The 17,033-nt window shown below is 41.2% G+C and overlaps 1 protein-coding gene across 3 annotated transcripts; it reads right to left on the bottom strand.

Moving 5' to 3' along the window:
- Positions 1-2,280: 2,280 nt before the first annotated feature.
- On the bottom strand, positions 2,281-17,012 carry matk (megakaryocyte-associated tyrosine kinase). 3 transcript variants are annotated; one of them, XM_085399668.1, is made up of 13 exons: positions 16,831-17,012; positions 16,593-16,685; positions 14,142-14,255; positions 13,924-14,039; positions 13,367-13,586; positions 11,942-12,035; positions 11,736-11,801; positions 11,533-11,632; positions 11,286-11,370; positions 10,442-10,515; positions 10,098-10,293; positions 9,828-9,914; positions 2,282-3,836 (listed from the first exon to the last, which is right to left on the bottom strand). In XM_085399668.1, exons 2-13 carry the CDS (start codon positions 16,599-16,601, stop codon positions 3,621-3,623), a joined length of 1,377 nt encoding a protein of 458 aa, XP_085255794.1. In that variant the 5' UTR covers positions 16,602-16,685; positions 16,831-17,012; the 3' UTR covers positions 2,282-3,620. The 3 variants fall into 3 exon arrangements, with proteins under 3 accessions (XP_085255795.1, XP_085255794.1, XP_085255793.1); XM_085399667.1 differs by having other exon boundaries at positions 16,593-16,690; positions 16,831-17,011; XM_085399669.1 differs by lacking the exons at positions 16,593-16,685; positions 16,831-17,012 and adding an exon at positions 16,009-16,584 and having other exon boundaries at positions 2,281-3,836.
- Positions 17,013-17,033: the final 21 nt, after the last annotated feature.

Raw genomic sequence — 17,033 nt, 5'->3', positions numbered from 1 at the left:
ACGACCGAGACTGAGCCTTATATAGTTATATATTTCTATACTGTGTATTGTGTATTTTGTTGTACAGTTATTTTATTTTCAACTTTAATTTATATATTTTATCTTATTCTTTCCCAGTTACATTTACCCTTCATTCTAATTTGTGTTGTACAGTTATTTCATTTTTTAACCTTAATTTTTTATATTTTATTCCTTCCTAGTTAAATTTACCCTTTTTAATTTTTCATATTTATTTCCTATCTTATTCATAGCCTTTTCCTTTTTTTTTTCTTTAGGTCACGAGCAGTTGTCTAAGCATTTCACTGCATATCGTACTGTGTATGACTGTGTACGTGACAAATAAAATTTGAATTTGAATTTGAACCGGCAACCTTCCGATTACAAGACGAACTGCCAACTCTTGAGCCACGATCGCCCCCAGTTTAAATGTTAATGATCTAACACACAGAACCACAAACAAAATATTTTCACTTTATAAGCATATCACTGAGCCCGATGGCACACGGTTGGATGGGGTTATAGTTAATTGCAGAGAAAAGTGGTTTTCCTGGAATTTGTAGCTGCGAGGATGATAGCTTTTTCTATGAAGAGCATCTTATGTCTAATACCTCAATTGGTTCAAGGAGCTTGGTTGGTGCTTCGATTCTGACCTTAGACCATCTGAACTGACCACAATCCACTTAAATCACTCCAAGATAAACCCTCTTAGGTCAGTCCCCATGATCCCTTTTCACACTGCTGAACCTATACAGATTGTTGGGTGGGGCAGAAACCGGGGATTGTTCACTAACACATGCACGGCGAATTAAAGTCCACATGGAAAAGTACCAGTGGATTCACCAAACGTCCATATAAGTTATTAGTGTATTAGGAGCCGCAGGGACACCGGCAACCAAAGCAGTGAATGTTGTCTCTGGTTGATGCAAAGTAATAATAACAATAATCATTATTAATATTATTCAATAAGACCACTGGACTAACGTTCACACAGTTTCCAGGACAACAGCAAGACATTAAACTATTACTAATAACAATGTAACTATTTGTGTTGTATGATTCATTCATTTATCATTTGCATGACTTTGAGCCAGCTCTACGTGTATGTTAGAAAGCAGATATGGCTTCAGCTCCCTTTGATGTTAACGCATCACACATGACAAAACATTATGTATACGCAACAAATCTGATGCCCCCAGAAATGTTTGTAGTGCGACTGTTAATACACGTGTCTCGTTTTTGATGTACATTCCAGCAAATTATATTCTGAAAGGAAGCAATGATGACACCGGAGCTTTAATCTTTATGTTGAGGGTTCAGGAAAAAGTTGATTCCGTTCATCTGGACGTAGCGTATTCAGTGGGAGAAACTTCATCATTTATCCAGCTTTTTTGTGATTTGGATGATTTGTCATGTGTCAAGACATTTAATTTGACGGTTGTTACAGCCATATTTAACACTATAGCTTAAAAACTGTTTTTTTGTTTTGTTTTAGAAATTCTTAATGAAGCTGGAAAATTCAAATACAATACAAATACAAACAAAATTTAGACTACAGACAAAAAGGCTCTGCAAACAGAAATATGAGGGCGTTACAGCTAATTTGCCCAATATGAGATGGTTACGTTTTAATTGGAGGACTGCAGCCTGTGCAAAGCTGAAAGTCAATGCTTCAAGCTCTCATGTGAGGTCAGAGAGTTAGGAACAAAAATGTGGGACTGCATGGTATTGTGCGCCTAACTTTCCCTATCCTGGAACAGCTGAAGCCAACAGCTGAGTCCCTATCAATTCTGCTTCAGCAGATTAGCTGTTGGCTAAGTGTTACTAGAACGTGCACCTTAGAAAGCTTTAGGTTCTCTGAGAAAAACGTATCAGCTCACCCAGCGACATATGGACACCTGGATGAAAGCTCAGTCACACCTAAACACACACGAGCAGAAAAACATGTGATGCTCGTGAAAAAACCTTTCAATTATGTTTAAATCATTCTCAGCAGAGGAAGCACATTTCAACATTTGCTTCTTTTATAAATCCTTTCGCAGAAAATTGCTGCTCATCCTGTTACACAGAGCAGATTGAACAAATCGCAGAGGATAACAAGGATAACAAGAGATGGAGGATCAAGCCTCAATTTGCGATTCGTCTCTTGGGACAGTACCAGGCTTACCAAGACTTAAATCAAATGACATCTTAAATTTGGTCGTGTGACACAACAATAATCCAAAAAGAGGCTGCATTTTGCTCCAAGATTTGCTTTTAGTAATACCAAGAAATCTCTAAACTAAAAAAAAAAAAATCACAGCTGACAATCACGTGGTGAAAAACAGGTCATATGTGCACTTTAATAAATAGAACATGAAAGAAACACATGCAGTTGTTCCATAGATTTAAAAATATGATTTTTCTGAATTTAGGGTCTAATTTCTGTTTGCTGATTTAAATTCTTGAGTCCCTTTGAAAAGAAATGTAATGAGTTCCTCGTGTTGTGAAGGTTTCCTGTTGTTACTCTGTAATCACACGTTATTTTGGGGATTTCTCTTTAATATGCTTGAGTTGTGTTTACAGGTTTGGCATGCACTCCCAGTTAGAAGAGATGCTTCTGACCTGAAATGGCTGATGAGTAATGCACGAAGGCCTAAAAGACAAAAATCAACAAGAATGAAAGAAAAAAATTACTCTGACCAATTAAGTGGTGTTTCAGGAGTTATCTTAAAAGATAAGATGGATAAGATTATATTATAAGATTATAGGATTACAAATAAGAGAGCTGCTTTTGAAAGCTAGCTTAGCCCGTAACAATAATTGACTATAACAGCATTTGTCCAAGATATTATTTGGTCCCTAAGTAGAATTTCTTAAATATCTCTAAAGGCACCCATTAAAAAAATCTTAAAGTTGTTATTTTCTTTTTCTACTGGAAGTAAATGCTCGTGTATTTCAAATACTGAAAATTTGACCCTAATTTCAGGAAAAAATGACAAATTTGGGGAAATTGCACCATAAATCAGTGCCTGTATAATGAAGAGCAACCAAATGAGCTCCTTACAGGTACATCAGAGTCACAGTCTCGTCCCTGCGCAGATATTTTGTTCTCTGTTTGTGTCCTCTTAGACATGTGACCTGAAAGCTCCTGTCCTCTTTCTGTGGACAGTGAAAGCTGCTTAATCTGGACTCGGAGTACACATATTCTTTCAAAACCCCTAAAACTGACAACCGGCTATAAAAGAAGCAGAAACTCAGACAGGCTGAATCCTGTAAACACCACTCTGTTGTTACTGCTCTGCAAAATGTACATAGTGTTGCTTTAAGGGTTTACCAAAATTATAACAATCCATCCTGAGAGGAACATAAATATCTGCACTAAATATTATTGCAATCCATCTAACAGCTGTCGTGACAAAAGTCAAGCGTTTCACGGTTTATTCCGTAGTTTATCAGGTTAGGTAGGCCATCGAGACCCAAAAGGTGAAGTTTGGTGTAGTCATGGCTCCAACCATTTTGCATCACATACATTCATGATAAGAGTTCATGGTCTTTTCTCTCAGTAAAACTCTTGTGGCTCTAAAACTCAACGGTCCAACAGCTTGTATTTGTATCCCAGACTGCAGGGCAATAATTCAGGATCAAGATCCGGTCTGATCTTGAGACTTTGACCCAGAGCCCGGGCTGAGTTTTTCCATCTCTCGGTCCAGTTTCTCCCTCAGCTTGTGAAATCCGGGTCTTTTCCGAGGTTCCTGCTCCCAGCAAACCCTCATCAGGGAGTAAACACTTGGAGGACAGTCTTCTGGAGCTTCCATGCGATAGCCTTGTTCCACTTTGTCTTTCACCTCCTGCAGAGACTAAAGCAGAGGAGCAATGGGAAAATGTTTGACATAGGAAGTGATTACCTCAGAAGATTAATACATTAAATGTGTTAAACGGGTTTTCATGGTGACTAAAATCAATTGCAGAGTATTAAGAAACAATCCAAACTTAAACAATGATAGCTGCACTTTATGCAGAACTGCAATCATTGTCTGTTGTATTTAAAGCACTGAGGGACGGACACCTGCACTGTTGATGTGAAGCAACTGTCAGGGAAGAGGTGAGGCAGAAGGATTTAGGGAGTAGGGTCGGCTGAGGTAAGTGACACACCTCAAGTGCATCAGCCAATTAACCACATCTTGATATAGTGCAGGTCAGAGAGGACAAACAACCACATGCTTGCCCTTCCTCCAAGGAGAAGCCAAAAGCCGAAAGAAGCTTGAGTTTCTATTTACGTTGCATGTCAGGAACCCGCAAAGGCGCTGTGGGATGTACAGTGTGCGTAAGTCAACACTGTAAATCAGCGGTTCCCAAACTTCTTCGCTGGCCCCCCTTTGTTTTACAGAAAAATGTTCGCGCCCCCCCCCCCCCCCCTCGCGCGCACGCGCACACACACAAACACATCCTCCAACCACACACACCCACATTTGCTCAATTGCGGTTTATTTCACACCTCAAACATTTAGTGAACAATTAAGCAAATACAAGTAACCTGCAGGTAGTAAGAAAATAAACTACAAACTCTTTTACGCTGCGTCCGCACCTACACGGGTATTTTTGAAAACGCAGCTGTGTCGTCCACGTAAACGATGTTTCGAATCACCGAAAACAGATTTTTTTAAAACTCCTTTTTTGCGTTTACGTGTGGACAAGGAACACAGAGTTCGTCAGGCAACGTCAAAGGTACGTGCCTTTATTCGGGTCACGCTGTGGCCACGTCATTGTTTACATGAGAGGAATTGCAGAATAGCAGATTAACAGTATTTTGTCTCTATCTTCAGGTTTTACACGCTTACATATAAACACTCAGTTACTGTCCCTCTATTTACAAAGGCAGAGGCGTCACGGTGTCATTATTTTACATGTAGTTGTTTTTTCCTGTGTAATAATGTTCAACATTGCTATCAATAATTTTTTTTAAAAAAAATGTCTCTCTGTGCAAAATGGGTTTAAAAACATAAACAGCTGTGGGATCCTGTTTGTCTGTGATTTAGACAGGGGGAACAAATCGTGGCAGGATCAGCCTGATGTTATTTGTATCCCGCTGTAACTTTACTGTATAAAGAGCAAACATCTCCAAACTGTCAGGAGTAGTTAGTCATTACAACAAGTGTTTGTGAACTAAAAGTCAAGAATGTGGGATCCTGTTTGTCTGTGATTTGGAGAACCCAGGGAAAACCAACCCTGCAGGGAGACCTACCTCGGCACCTGTGCAGGTGAAGCCAAAGGGCAGATTTGCTTCACCATTAGGGCTGCCACGATTAGTCGACTAGTCACGATTACGTCGACTATCAAAATCGTCGACGACTGATTTAATAGTCGACGCGTCGTTTGAAGCTTTGTACGATCACAAAAGACGCAGGAATAAGTAGCAGGATTTAAGAGTGTAATAACGGACTGAAACAGAAGATGGCAGCACTGCATGTACAAGGATGCCAGCTGCCGTTAAACCCCGAAGAAGAAGAAACTGTGTCCCAGAATTCATAGCGCGGCCCTGCTTAGTTTCCAACAATGGCGGCAGCTAGTTAGTTTTAATATTATTCTTATTATTCTTTCTGGGTCACAAAATAAACATTTAACATATTTTCAGGCGAGAATGTAGCTGTGTAAACCTCAAATATCTGCTCAGTTTATCAAGACACCGCATATTTTCAAAAGCGCTCCGACGTTTTCGGAGGCATCTGTTACCCACTAGCTCGATAGCTAGCCGGGGGCTAGGCTAACTAGAGCCGTGAGAACACCGGACTCCCGGCAAATCGTTTTCAAACCCACCGCCGTCTTTCGCTACTCAGGTTAAACATGATATATGAGTCACTTAGATAACTTCAAAATGTTGTTTGGCTTTTTTCAGTGTTTTATTTGTTCCTGAGTAAATCGGTTTGGATGAGATCAAAGTTATAGTTTTTACACAGCTGAAAAAACGTCAAGCAGACAGCTGATTATCAGAAGTGTGAGATGCTGGAGAATTTACTCCGGTGTCCTGTTATATTTTAGATAGCAAGGAGTTCATTAAACTTCACCGAAACAATCTGCAAATTTCATTAAAATTTAATAAACTATCATCTTTTCTTTATTTTTAGTTAGCACATACCTTAAACACTTAAAGCTGTAAGCTAATGATAGTTATATAAGAGCAGATGCTGCTGGTGCAATAAGCTGTACGCTGTATGTTCAATGGATGATGATCTGATTAGTCGACTAATCGCAAAAGTAATCGCTGACTAGTCGACTATCAAAATAATCGTTTGTGGCAGCCCTATTCACCATATTTTCTCGTCTTTGGCTTAGAATGAAGTTGGTTTGGAAACATATTCAGCGACGCTTCATCTCCTGCTTTGCGTTTCTGTGGGCGCCCGTGCTAGCAGAGTCCAAGCGTTGTTGTCCCCCCCCCAGCAATAGCTCTGCGCCCCCCCTAGGGGGCGGGCCCCACACTTTGGGAAGGTCTGCTGTAAATGAAAGACCTGTTGTTGACCAAGTTTGAAGCCATGAGCGCTGTGGAGCAGGTTTTCGGGTTTTGACCACTCGGCTTTCCCCTTCAGATGTTCCTCAGCCCATGGGGCTTGTGCTCCTTCTACCTAATGTTTCTGTTCACTGGGATTCTCAACAACCACTATGTCTGCTTGGCTGACCAGCAGCTGCTTGTTTGTCTGGAACATTAGGTCCCAATACCTTAACCCTGTTGTTCTCAACCACCTCATCAGGACTTTGGGACTTCTAATCCGTATGTGACACAGACGTTCCTGTACACTGTCCCAGCTTGTATCTGAAATTCCACTATTATACGTTCAATATCTCCAAAGCACCTTTGCACAGCCTGTAACTTGGGTCCTGTCAGTTGTGGTAGACTCCTGCCTCCGTGGATCTGGTGTCTTGGGCCCGTCCTGGCACCGGCTGTGTTGTCCATTAGGCCAGCTTTTTCTAGCCACTGGTAGATTTCTTGAGCTACCTCTCTCTGTCGCTGCCTTTTTTTCAGCTGCCCGAGGTACTCTTGGAGCAGCCGATCTCTTGGGGACAGATTCCTGATGTACTCATAGATGTTTCCTCCTGCATTGTGGTTCTGGTTTCTGTGGCAGTGGTAAATATTAGTTTGACTGAATCTGGTGTTGATGATAGTGAGTTGAGCTGTGCTCATGTCTGCAAGCATCTGTGAGTTCATCTGTAAGCTGGGGCAGTGGTGCCCTTGGTTGTGTGGATGCTTTGAGTCTGGCCACAATCTCCATCCTGTAGTTCAGCTGCATCTTCTACCAGAGGCGACTCATTACTCATTATTATTATTCCCATTGTGGCGTAGCCTCTGGATCTCCAGATGTTACTGCGCGAGGCAACCAAGTACTTCATAGTCAGTGTAAATGTGGGTCTTCTGCTTATCCATAGTTCCCATATGCACTGGCTATAACAGCTCTTACTGGGTCAGCTGGTATTACATCAATTCCCTGTCTTGTTACAGACACATACATGGAAAATGAGATGTTCTCGGTTGGGGAACAATGACATACTTCTCATCAGTATGTCCTGACATCGAGCTTGTTAAGCCAGAAGATGTCCGAGCCAGTATGGCAATAGTTAACAACTTCAACAACTACTGGACTAAAAAGAGGGAATATATGTAGGGCTGTGCGATATGACCAAAACCTCATATCCCGATATGAGACATCTATCGTCCGATAACCATATAAATCACAACAATGGAACATTTTCTGTAAATTCTGTGAATCTCGGGCAGCTCGACTTGCGTGAAGTGTTTCCAGCTGTGCGTCGTGTAGCTGGAGTCGAGTGTTTTAACCGATGCTGAAACGATAGATTTTTAGACATAAGTTGTAACGGCGCCGTTTTCTTTGTGAGTATTTATTACACGGCGTGCTGCTGGCAGCTCTTTTTTAATTCTCATCTGTAAATAATCTGCATCTTTCACGTGATTCAGTTTATTTTGAAAAGTCTCAACAGGATCTTGAGCTTTATTGTGAAAGGTTTACGTGGAACATAAACAAGCGGACACGCGATGCTGTTACTGTAGTTGTTGCTAACGACAACGCATAAAAACAGGCGCTTGTCCGTCTGTAGTGTGGTTATATTAAATATAAGAGAAAGAGAGAACTTTAAGAAATTAATATAAACACTACAGTGACATCAGAACCATGAACAAATATTGCCGTAAACAGTTTATTTTGTGACACCACGAAACAAACGACAGCATAAAATGAAACGATGGACGTTTTTATATCGTCATCCGATATATATGGTTATATCGAACAGCCCTAAATATATGAACAATCTTCAGGCTTTCTTCTTTGCTTTTATCCTCGAATTCAACTGAAGGAGCTAGAAAAGAGCCGCTCAGATAACACAGCATAGCCAAAACACCAAACCTGTAACCTCAATAGTCATATTTAAGTCAAACACATGCTCCTCCCAGCAGTGCCAATGTGCTTCACATCAACTGTGAAGGAAGCTGCTCACCCTGCATGCTAAATGGTGTTTACTAATTTAGCAAAGACTGAAGTCTTCAACCATTTAATGCACGTAGGTAAACGTAGCCTTTGTGTCAGAGCTCATGTATTTCTACTCTATAAATACAGATACAGTTATCACAACAAACAAAGTTCTGGTTCCTTCAGTGTCAGACACATTATAGTGAGGTTCACCATGAACATGACCACTGCTGATATCAATCTGACCCTAACCCACCCGTGGGTAAACCAGCCTTAAATATAACAATTTACAACCTGCAATGAAGACTTGTCATTCTCTCAGTGGAGGCTGTCTTCAAGATAACGTGAGCAGAGTTTTGTCTGTACTGCATAGTGGAGTTCACACAGACACAATTACACTCTCGTTGTTAGTTTGTGCTCTTTGCCAAGTGTTAACTAATTAGATGTAGTGTTTAATTGAAGCTAAAACAAACTTACTTAAATAATCAACCCGTGTATTTGTTAAACAAGTTGTAATTGGTAGGTAATCAAAAGACACCACCTGAAGTACGATGGAAAAGAGATGGAGGACTCTGTGTTTAATTCTGCCTGATCCTACTGATCCCGTCTTCCTCACTAAACTGCTAAGATGCAAATCACCTTGGAGGTCGGGGATCAAAGATTACCTGATGGGGATTAGAGTGATAAACAAGGCTGTGTTTAAGCAGCGTGGTTCCTCCCTTTCACAATCTGTCTGTTTGCTCTTTGCAGCTTCCTGTACTGCACAAGTTCAGAGAGCAGGTTTTTCTCTACATGCTGTAAAGTTAGAGCAATCAAATTCAATTTTTTTGTAACACAGTAACACAACAATCAGCTGATTTGAAATTGTGCGCTCAGAGGAGGAACTGGTGGACTGATCTACACAGCAACATAGACATTACACTTTTACTGCACAAAAAGACAAGAGCACGAAATACAAACTGTCCGTAACCAAACCAGTCCCATTATGCTGCTAACACAGCTTTGACTATTTGCTAGCATCTGCACAGACAGCATGCTAACGCTAAGGCATGCTGTTTCTACATATTCACGTTTCTAAAGTAGAATCACCTTTAAAGTGTCTTTGTGGGCTGGATTTCATCTTTGCTTTGTGTTTACATGTAAAACTGGTGCATCCTGATTCTGACAGGGGTTTGTGTTGGTGTGTAAAACTGTAGTCTCAGGTTTATCGTGTTCATTGGTGAGTACGGTGAAAGTAAAGTAATGCTTTTAAGAAAATTAACAAGTAATGTGTAACACTTTTGTTTTTTGAGTAATGACCACAACTAACATGCGTGTAAAGCACCACTGTAAACACACACATATACACTGATAGCAGACTGCACTGGTGCTACTTACCATCTTGGGGTAAGGCTGACGACCGTATGAGAAGATCTCCCACAGAAGAATGCCGTAACTCCAAACATCTGACTTTGTGCTGAATTTCTGCCGGATGAGGACAAAAATGTGCAAAATGTAAAGCAGCTTTCTATTAGGACATACTTTTTAAATCAGTTTAGTCCTTCCTGTCTTTAATTTGATTGATTCTTTAATTTGATAAGTAATATTTTAGAATTTATCCAAAAAACATGTAAAAGACGAGCATAGTGCATTCCTTCTTAAACTGACCTCTTTCTTTAGCGCTTCAGGTGCCGTCCATTTCACCGGCAGTTTGGCTTTATCTGACACCTTGGAATCCACTTTGGTTAGGCCGAAGTCGCTCACCTTGGCTACATTGTCATCAGAAATTAGGACATTACGAGCTGCCAGATCTCTGTGAACCAGCTTCTTTGACTCCAGGTAATCCATCCCCTCACACACATCACTAACAACAGACACACACATATAAAAAAAATATTAAAAATACACTATTAAACACACACGCTGTACAGCAGACTGATTAACAATCTGTGCACTGATGCACACACTATAGATTTTGCTAATGAAAGGCCATTTTTGATGTTCGCACTCACAGAGAAAAGCGAAGCAGCTGAACAGAGTTTACAACCGAACGCCCCCGTGTCCTGAGAAAGTTAACGAGGTTTCCCTGCAACAGACAAACACGCAGCGCTCAAAAAAGTCAAATCAAACAAAGTGTGTAATGTTCAAACATACATATTAAATATGGGAGAAAGGCTGAGGCTGTCAAAGTAGACCCAACGTTGCAAACGATGACGTTTTCATGTTTCCTCACCACCTGCTGCACAAAAGCTTTTTGCACCACATTTATCTTTAGTTGCTTAGCCCAGCTGTTTATTTACACCAGCACAGCCTGAAAATGAACTTTCAGCGTAACAATCAATGAAACGATCTGTGAGAAAACAACCTGAAGCTCCCCACCGGTGACTCACATACTAGTTTTACTTCCTCTATGTTTCACAGTTATGCTGACTTTAGCTTTATCGTTGCCTAATATTTATTTACACGTTATTCATGCCTTTGGTTCATCTACGCTTGACTTTTGTAATTCACTGTTTTTCACTCTCTAGTTCAAAATGCTGGAGCTAGACTTTTAACTGGTGCTAGAACCAAGATTGTATCACTGATACTGGTTTCCTGTTCATATTAGAATTCAGTTTAAGATTTTCTATCATTGGTTTTTAAAGCTCTCAGTGGTCGGACCCCACCAATACCATCTCTCTTATTCACTTTCTGAAACGCAGCTGCAAAACGGTGGAACCAGCTCTACGTGTCAAATATCGCTGTTTATAAATCTTGCTTGGTAATCTATTGACTAAAACTGCGACCGGTGGTTGTTGTCTTCCTTCATATATGGGGCCAATGATAAACTGCTAATTGTAAACATGTTGGCTGTACCTTAGTCATGAGCTCTGTGACAATGTGAAGCCCTTTGTGAAGGATGACTCCCAACAGCCGCACCAGATTTTTATGCTGCAGCTTCCTGGAAGAAGTGAGTCCACGTTAAAAATAAGAATTTAGCAACATAACGGGAAATGCAGGCTTACAGATGCATTACATTTAAAACAAGATCACAATGCATTCATTCTTTTTCACTCGTGTTGTTTTCAATATTGTCAGAATTTGCAGAAATCTTGGGACTCACGTCATAACTGTGGTCTCCTGCAGGAACGCCTGAGCTGTGACATCACATTTAATGGTCTTCACTGCCACCCTCTGGCCCATGTACACCCCTTCATAAACAGCTGGAGGTTGAATCACACACTCGCCGTTTAACCAACCTATTGCATCTTTAACTATCTGCCGTTCCTGATGCTTTTTAAAGGGAAATTAAAACCGAAAACTCACCACCAAACTCCCCTTCGCCGATATTCTCTCCCAGAGTGAGCTTCTCAATGTCCAACAGCCATCCATCTAAAATGAGCACATACGTAAAGAAGATAACCTCACGCATGTTTCCATTATCATTGCTATAAATACTTCACATACATGACTCATCCCCACACAGCAGCTCACCTCTTTTCTTAGGAAGCACATACTGATGTTAAACTTACTTTTAGACAGCTCCAACTCAGCTGACTTGGTTCCCTGTTTCTGTTTGGGTTTCAGAAGAGTCGTAGCGATCGAGCCTTTGTTCTTTGAATAGAACTGCAAAGATGGAAGATTCAGTCAACACAATTTCAGCTTTTTATCTTATTTTCCACCCCATGTGATCATGCTTGGTTTACCTGTGAATTACTGACTCATTAAGATCAAGTACATTTTTGGGGGGGTTAAGATGGAAAAATCTCACTTAAACTTGAACAGAGAGCTGTGAAAAAATAACTCATCTTAGTAATTCAGGAAACCTAAATGTGGCCACAGCTGTAGGTTTAAGTGCAAACACATAAAGGGTAGTCCTATGAATAGACTGCACTCCACAAAGAGCAATACTGAATTAAATCCAGCACTGAACTCGATGTATTATACAAATATAATAGATTATGTGACATACTGCTCTATGAGCACCGGACAAACAATCCAGCTCAAATATTTGGCCGTTCTTCCTTTTCCTGCAGGAGTAAGTCAGCTGGTCTGACTCAGGCCTGGAGCCATCTGTAGCTCTCTGATAAGCTGCTGAACGAGCGCTGCCATCTCTGTGGAGTCTCCAAACTCTGACTGCACCCTCACACAAAGACCGGCTCAATGCTGATAAACCATAAAAGGGCTGAATTTGATTATCTCATCCTGATTTTGACACGAGAACTAAATATATTTTTCCTCTGCTGTCACTGATGATACACTGATGAGGCTTCAGGCTGACAAACAGCTTGAATACAGCAGGCCTGCAGTGTCTATTAAACGGAGACTGAGACAATAATACTGCAATGAATTTTGGTGCACACGTTCTTCTCATCTTAGGGGATTTTGATAGCACTCCTCTTTCTCTTCCTTTCTTGCCAGCATTCCCATCGCCCTTATTTTATGGTCAAAGCTAATTAGCTGGTGCTAACTAGGAACACTGGCAGTGCCACATTACTGTTTCCCTCAAGTGCAGGCTCTTTATTTTGGAAAGGCTGGAGTGAGGAAATCATCCAATTTTTTATTTAAAAAAAAAGCTGAACAGAAAGCCAGTCAGGTGACTTTCCCCTGGGGAGAAGGAGGATACGCATGAATTGAATTATGAGTGGACGGTTAAGCTTGTGTCCTCCTTCCAGATAATTTCATAAGCATTACTAGCTGAACCCCCAAGGCAATTTTAATTCTGCATGCACTTTAGGGCGGCTGGATCTGCACCTCCAGCTGTGCAATCTTGCATTGCATAATGATAATTAAATGATCTTGAATGTTGTAAATCGATAAACGGTGCAGAGAGTGCAGGCGGATCTGTCAGAAGGTGGACTTAATAAACTACATGTAGCTCTTTCACATATAGAGTCGTATCCACGTTAAACAGAATCTGTAACAGAAACGTGTCCAGTGAGCTCATTTCCTCCTACCTCTATCATATCGATGAGGTTGTAGAAATACTGGGTTTTATCGATGGTCAGCTTGTTGTCCTGATAAATGACCCTGTAGTGAATGACCTCTCCGGAGATGCTCACGCACAGGACGTAGTCGCCAGGATGACGGATGCTCTCTCGCACCAGGAACAGGCCATCCTCGGCTGGCTGTAGCTTAGACACAGCTTCTGGACCGGAGATCTTTCCGTGAAACCAGCTGAGGAAAGACAACGCACGCTGAGTCGCATAAACTAATCGTTCCTCGTGAACGTAATGCCAAATATGACATTTTTTAAATCACTCAACAGGCAGGAAGTGGTTACATACATTTATCAAGCATTCAGGTATTAACATCTCTGAAAAAGGAACTTGGGGTGAATACTCCAGAGACCATGTTTGTTTGCATGTCTAAGATGTGTGATCATGAGTTAAGGGCTGACCACAATGGAAACTAAATAAAGAGACGAGCATCACACTGCATGTGAAAACAAGAGGGAAACACACCCACGTGAGCCCTCAGTACCTTCATGTGAGAGAAAAACAAGGTGACTTACGGCATGAGGCTGAGGCTGGGGTCGACTCGCAGAGCCTCTCTTTCACGCACATTGGTGGCGTTGATGATTCCTTCTTCTCCTGTGGTGTTGTGTCTGGCTCTGTAGCATCCCTTCTTCTAGAAAAGAGCAACGTTCGCTTTATCAGTTTCAGTTTCTTCCAAATAAAAATCCTCTAAAGCTCTGCAGCATCTGTAAAACATGACGGTGAGTGACGGTACCGTGGTTGTGTCAACAATAGTGAGGATGTCTCCTTTGCGGTACAGCAGTTCTCCAGGTTTGGGTTTTTTGTGATCCCCCTTGGCTACACACTGAGTACCGGCAGCCCAACTCATCTAAGGAGGCAAAGGAAAATTATGAGAAGGGCACTGACCCATGACTGTGAGTCACACTTTGAGTTTGCTTTGCTAAACTTGCTGTTTTAGGACTCACAAGTGTTATTGTACGTTTTTACTTGTCGTGTATCGTAGTGATGATTTGTGAGACCACTGAACAACCAGCATAAAACCAAAGCATTTGAACATATCTCTTTTGGACACCCACAGCCCGTCTTGGTTTGGTGGTTGGTTGTCGACTTTATTCTGGTCGGCGTAAAAAATACACCAACAAAATGAGAATTTCCTTTTTTTGGAGGTCGGATCTTTTGGCCAAGAATTTTAGTAAATATATCTACCGGCGACAAATATTGGACCTCCATGAAATGATCAACTGATTTCCTTTTATTGACCAATGACCTTTGCCTGATTTCCATCAGAATTAAATGTTATTATCTGCTACTGGTATCTGCAAAATCTGAGAACGATATCTTGAAAACTGTGGACAGACTGCGAACAAACAGACAGAGAAACAAATGGAAACGATGACAGACTCCCTCCGTTTGGGGGAGAATGATAGCCTACGCATCAAGTTCTCAAAGAGTTTGTGACATATGAGCATCATTTTTGAAACACTGCATGGTAAGGTAGAGAAAACATGAGTTAAGAAATTTTAAGTTTTCTCGGTTGACGTCATCTCAGGATGAGATGAGAAGTCTTGTTCGTAGCATTCCCAGAATATTTAATTTTGTCTAATAAAATATTAACATTTAGTGTCCCTGTATTGATACAATATTGCCACATTATGATGTATCATTTCTGTCCCCACCCTGAATAAATATGAACTCTGACATTTTGCACTGCCAGTATTTCCATCTTGCCTTTGTTCATTTGTTCAAATAAGGTTAAAATCATGACTATTGAAGTGCTTTAATGGCAGTATTGTTAATGTAAAAGGACACATGTGATTCTCTGTTCCTTCATGCAAGTTCCTGATATTTCCAAAGGTTTTACATCGATTAATGCTGTTTAATACATTAAAGCCAAAAGATTCCTGGACACATTTGGCTTGACAAAGCCAACGTCCTAATTCAAAGCAAACTAATGGCTCAGTCATACAAGCAAAAACAGGACAACACCTTGCATAAACAATTAGACAGATTAATTAATTTAAAAAAAATAGATATCTGTGGCTGTGTGCTGATTGTACTTAAATTTGTCACATTCATCCAGTTGATCGCAAGATAACTGCACAGGTCGCCTGACAGGAGGAAACCTTTCTGCAAACAGTCGCAGTCTGACTTGGACTCATTCTCTGGGAGACTGTTGAATAACTGCTGTTTAAATTATAAATGCAGACAGATTCTCAACATGTTGCGGTCAGTTTGAATGAGTCAGCGACTGAGTGCCAGCTGGTTGTATTCAGGTTGTATCCCTACAGAACAGGAAGGATGCTGAGAAACTTTTCTGTGTACGTAGACAGTAACAGATATGTGATTTCTGACAGTCTGTCACAGTTTACGGCTGTATTACCAGGAACGCATTGCGTGTGATTGCCAACTTGACCTCATTCAAACGGAGATTGATATCAGACTGACTCGATGTTATGGCAGATTTAGTGACAGAGTCGGCGGTGAGCTGGTGCCAGCTCTGATATTTATCATCTATTTCTGTGAAACACAATAAAGTCCATAACATTATTTGTAACGGAACTGCATGTTACATTTTTAAAAAATATATATCAAAAATTAGAAAAATCTCATATGAAACTCACTGAGAAAATTGCCCGTGGAGCAATACCGCAGAACTCTATCTGCAGCAGTATCAGAATCATCAGGACTACTTCAGCTCGTCCTGAATCCTTACACGCACATATAGAATTCAAAATAGTGCTGAAGTCACTTTATTGGGGAAAAAACCCTTTTATTAGTTCATAACGCACTCAAAGGGTTTGGCCACCAGTGCATCTCTGAGTTGCGCAGTCAGACCTGAGCAGGTTGAGATCTTTTAACTGTCCCGAGAATCAGATCTCAGCTGAGGGCGCTTTCGGTAATTTGGCGCAAGCTGCCTGCTGATCCGAGGTCAGTTACATCTGTGTTTACGGTTCAAAAGATTCTGACAGGCTTACAGTTCATAACTGTGTGTTTGTGTTGACTTGTATCCTACTTGTTTGGTTTATTGCCTGACTACACGGTTTGTGGTTTTATGGTTTACGTGTAATTAAATGTGCCGTATAAATAAAGCCGACACTCGGGTGTAAATTTGGATTAAGACATGAGTACTTAGTACATACTTTATCAATCACATTAGCGTTAGCCTATAATCTGAAATACAGCTGCACACATCTGCAGTACGTACCTTTGCCATCAGCAGGGCTGGCTGGATAATTCTTTGAACACCTGGCCGAGCAAACAAGGTCTCCGAACAGCCAGGAAAGATAAAAAGCGCCGTCTGTCCTGTAATAAAACGCAAACAGATGCAGTACAATTCAAAGCTGCTGTTCGATAAATCCGCCTCTGTCGAAGTCAAAGCCAGAAGATGAACGCCCAGATAGCGCCGTCCGTCCGAGTCCTCGTCGGCATAAATGTTTCAGTACCTGCGGCTCTTTGGGGAGAGCCTGTCAGCAGGAGAAACCACCAGGCTCCAGGCCTCCTCAGCGGGCACTCTCCGTCAAACTTATTTTCGGCTGAATTTCTTCATCGTCTCCAGCCCGTCCGCAGCCGCTCCTCGTCTTTATTCACATCTCAGAGCCTTGTGAGCGCTCGCGGTGGCGCGCGCTCAATGTCCGCGTGAACCACT

This window comes from Rhamphochromis longiceps, linkage group LG23 (genome assembly GCF_057381845.1).
Source record: "Rhamphochromis longiceps isolate RC_006_pf linkage group LG23, R_longiceps_female_GT1.1, whole genome shotgun sequence".
NCBI classification, from domain to species: Eukaryota; Metazoa; Chordata; class Actinopteri; order Cichliformes; family Cichlidae; genus Rhamphochromis; species Rhamphochromis longiceps.
The sequence above is the reverse complement of the archived record's forward strand: the minus strand, read 5'-3'. Positions and strand labels throughout refer to the sequence as shown.

Excerpts from the sequence above, each read along its gene's own strand:
- matk (XM_085399669.1), bottom strand. The coding sequence starts at position 16,068 with ATGATTCTGATACTGCTGCAGATAGAGTTCTGCGGTATTGCTCCACGG. Across the intron at positions 13,587-13,923 it reads CCCAGCCTCAGCCTCATGCC|CTGGTTTCACGGAAAGATCT; the intron begins GTAAGTCACCTT and ends GTCTTTCCTCAG. Across the intron at positions 10,516-11,285 it reads TCACAGAGCTCATGACTAAG|GGAAACCTCGTTAACTTTCT; the intron begins GTACAGCCAACA and ends TGTCTGTTGCAG.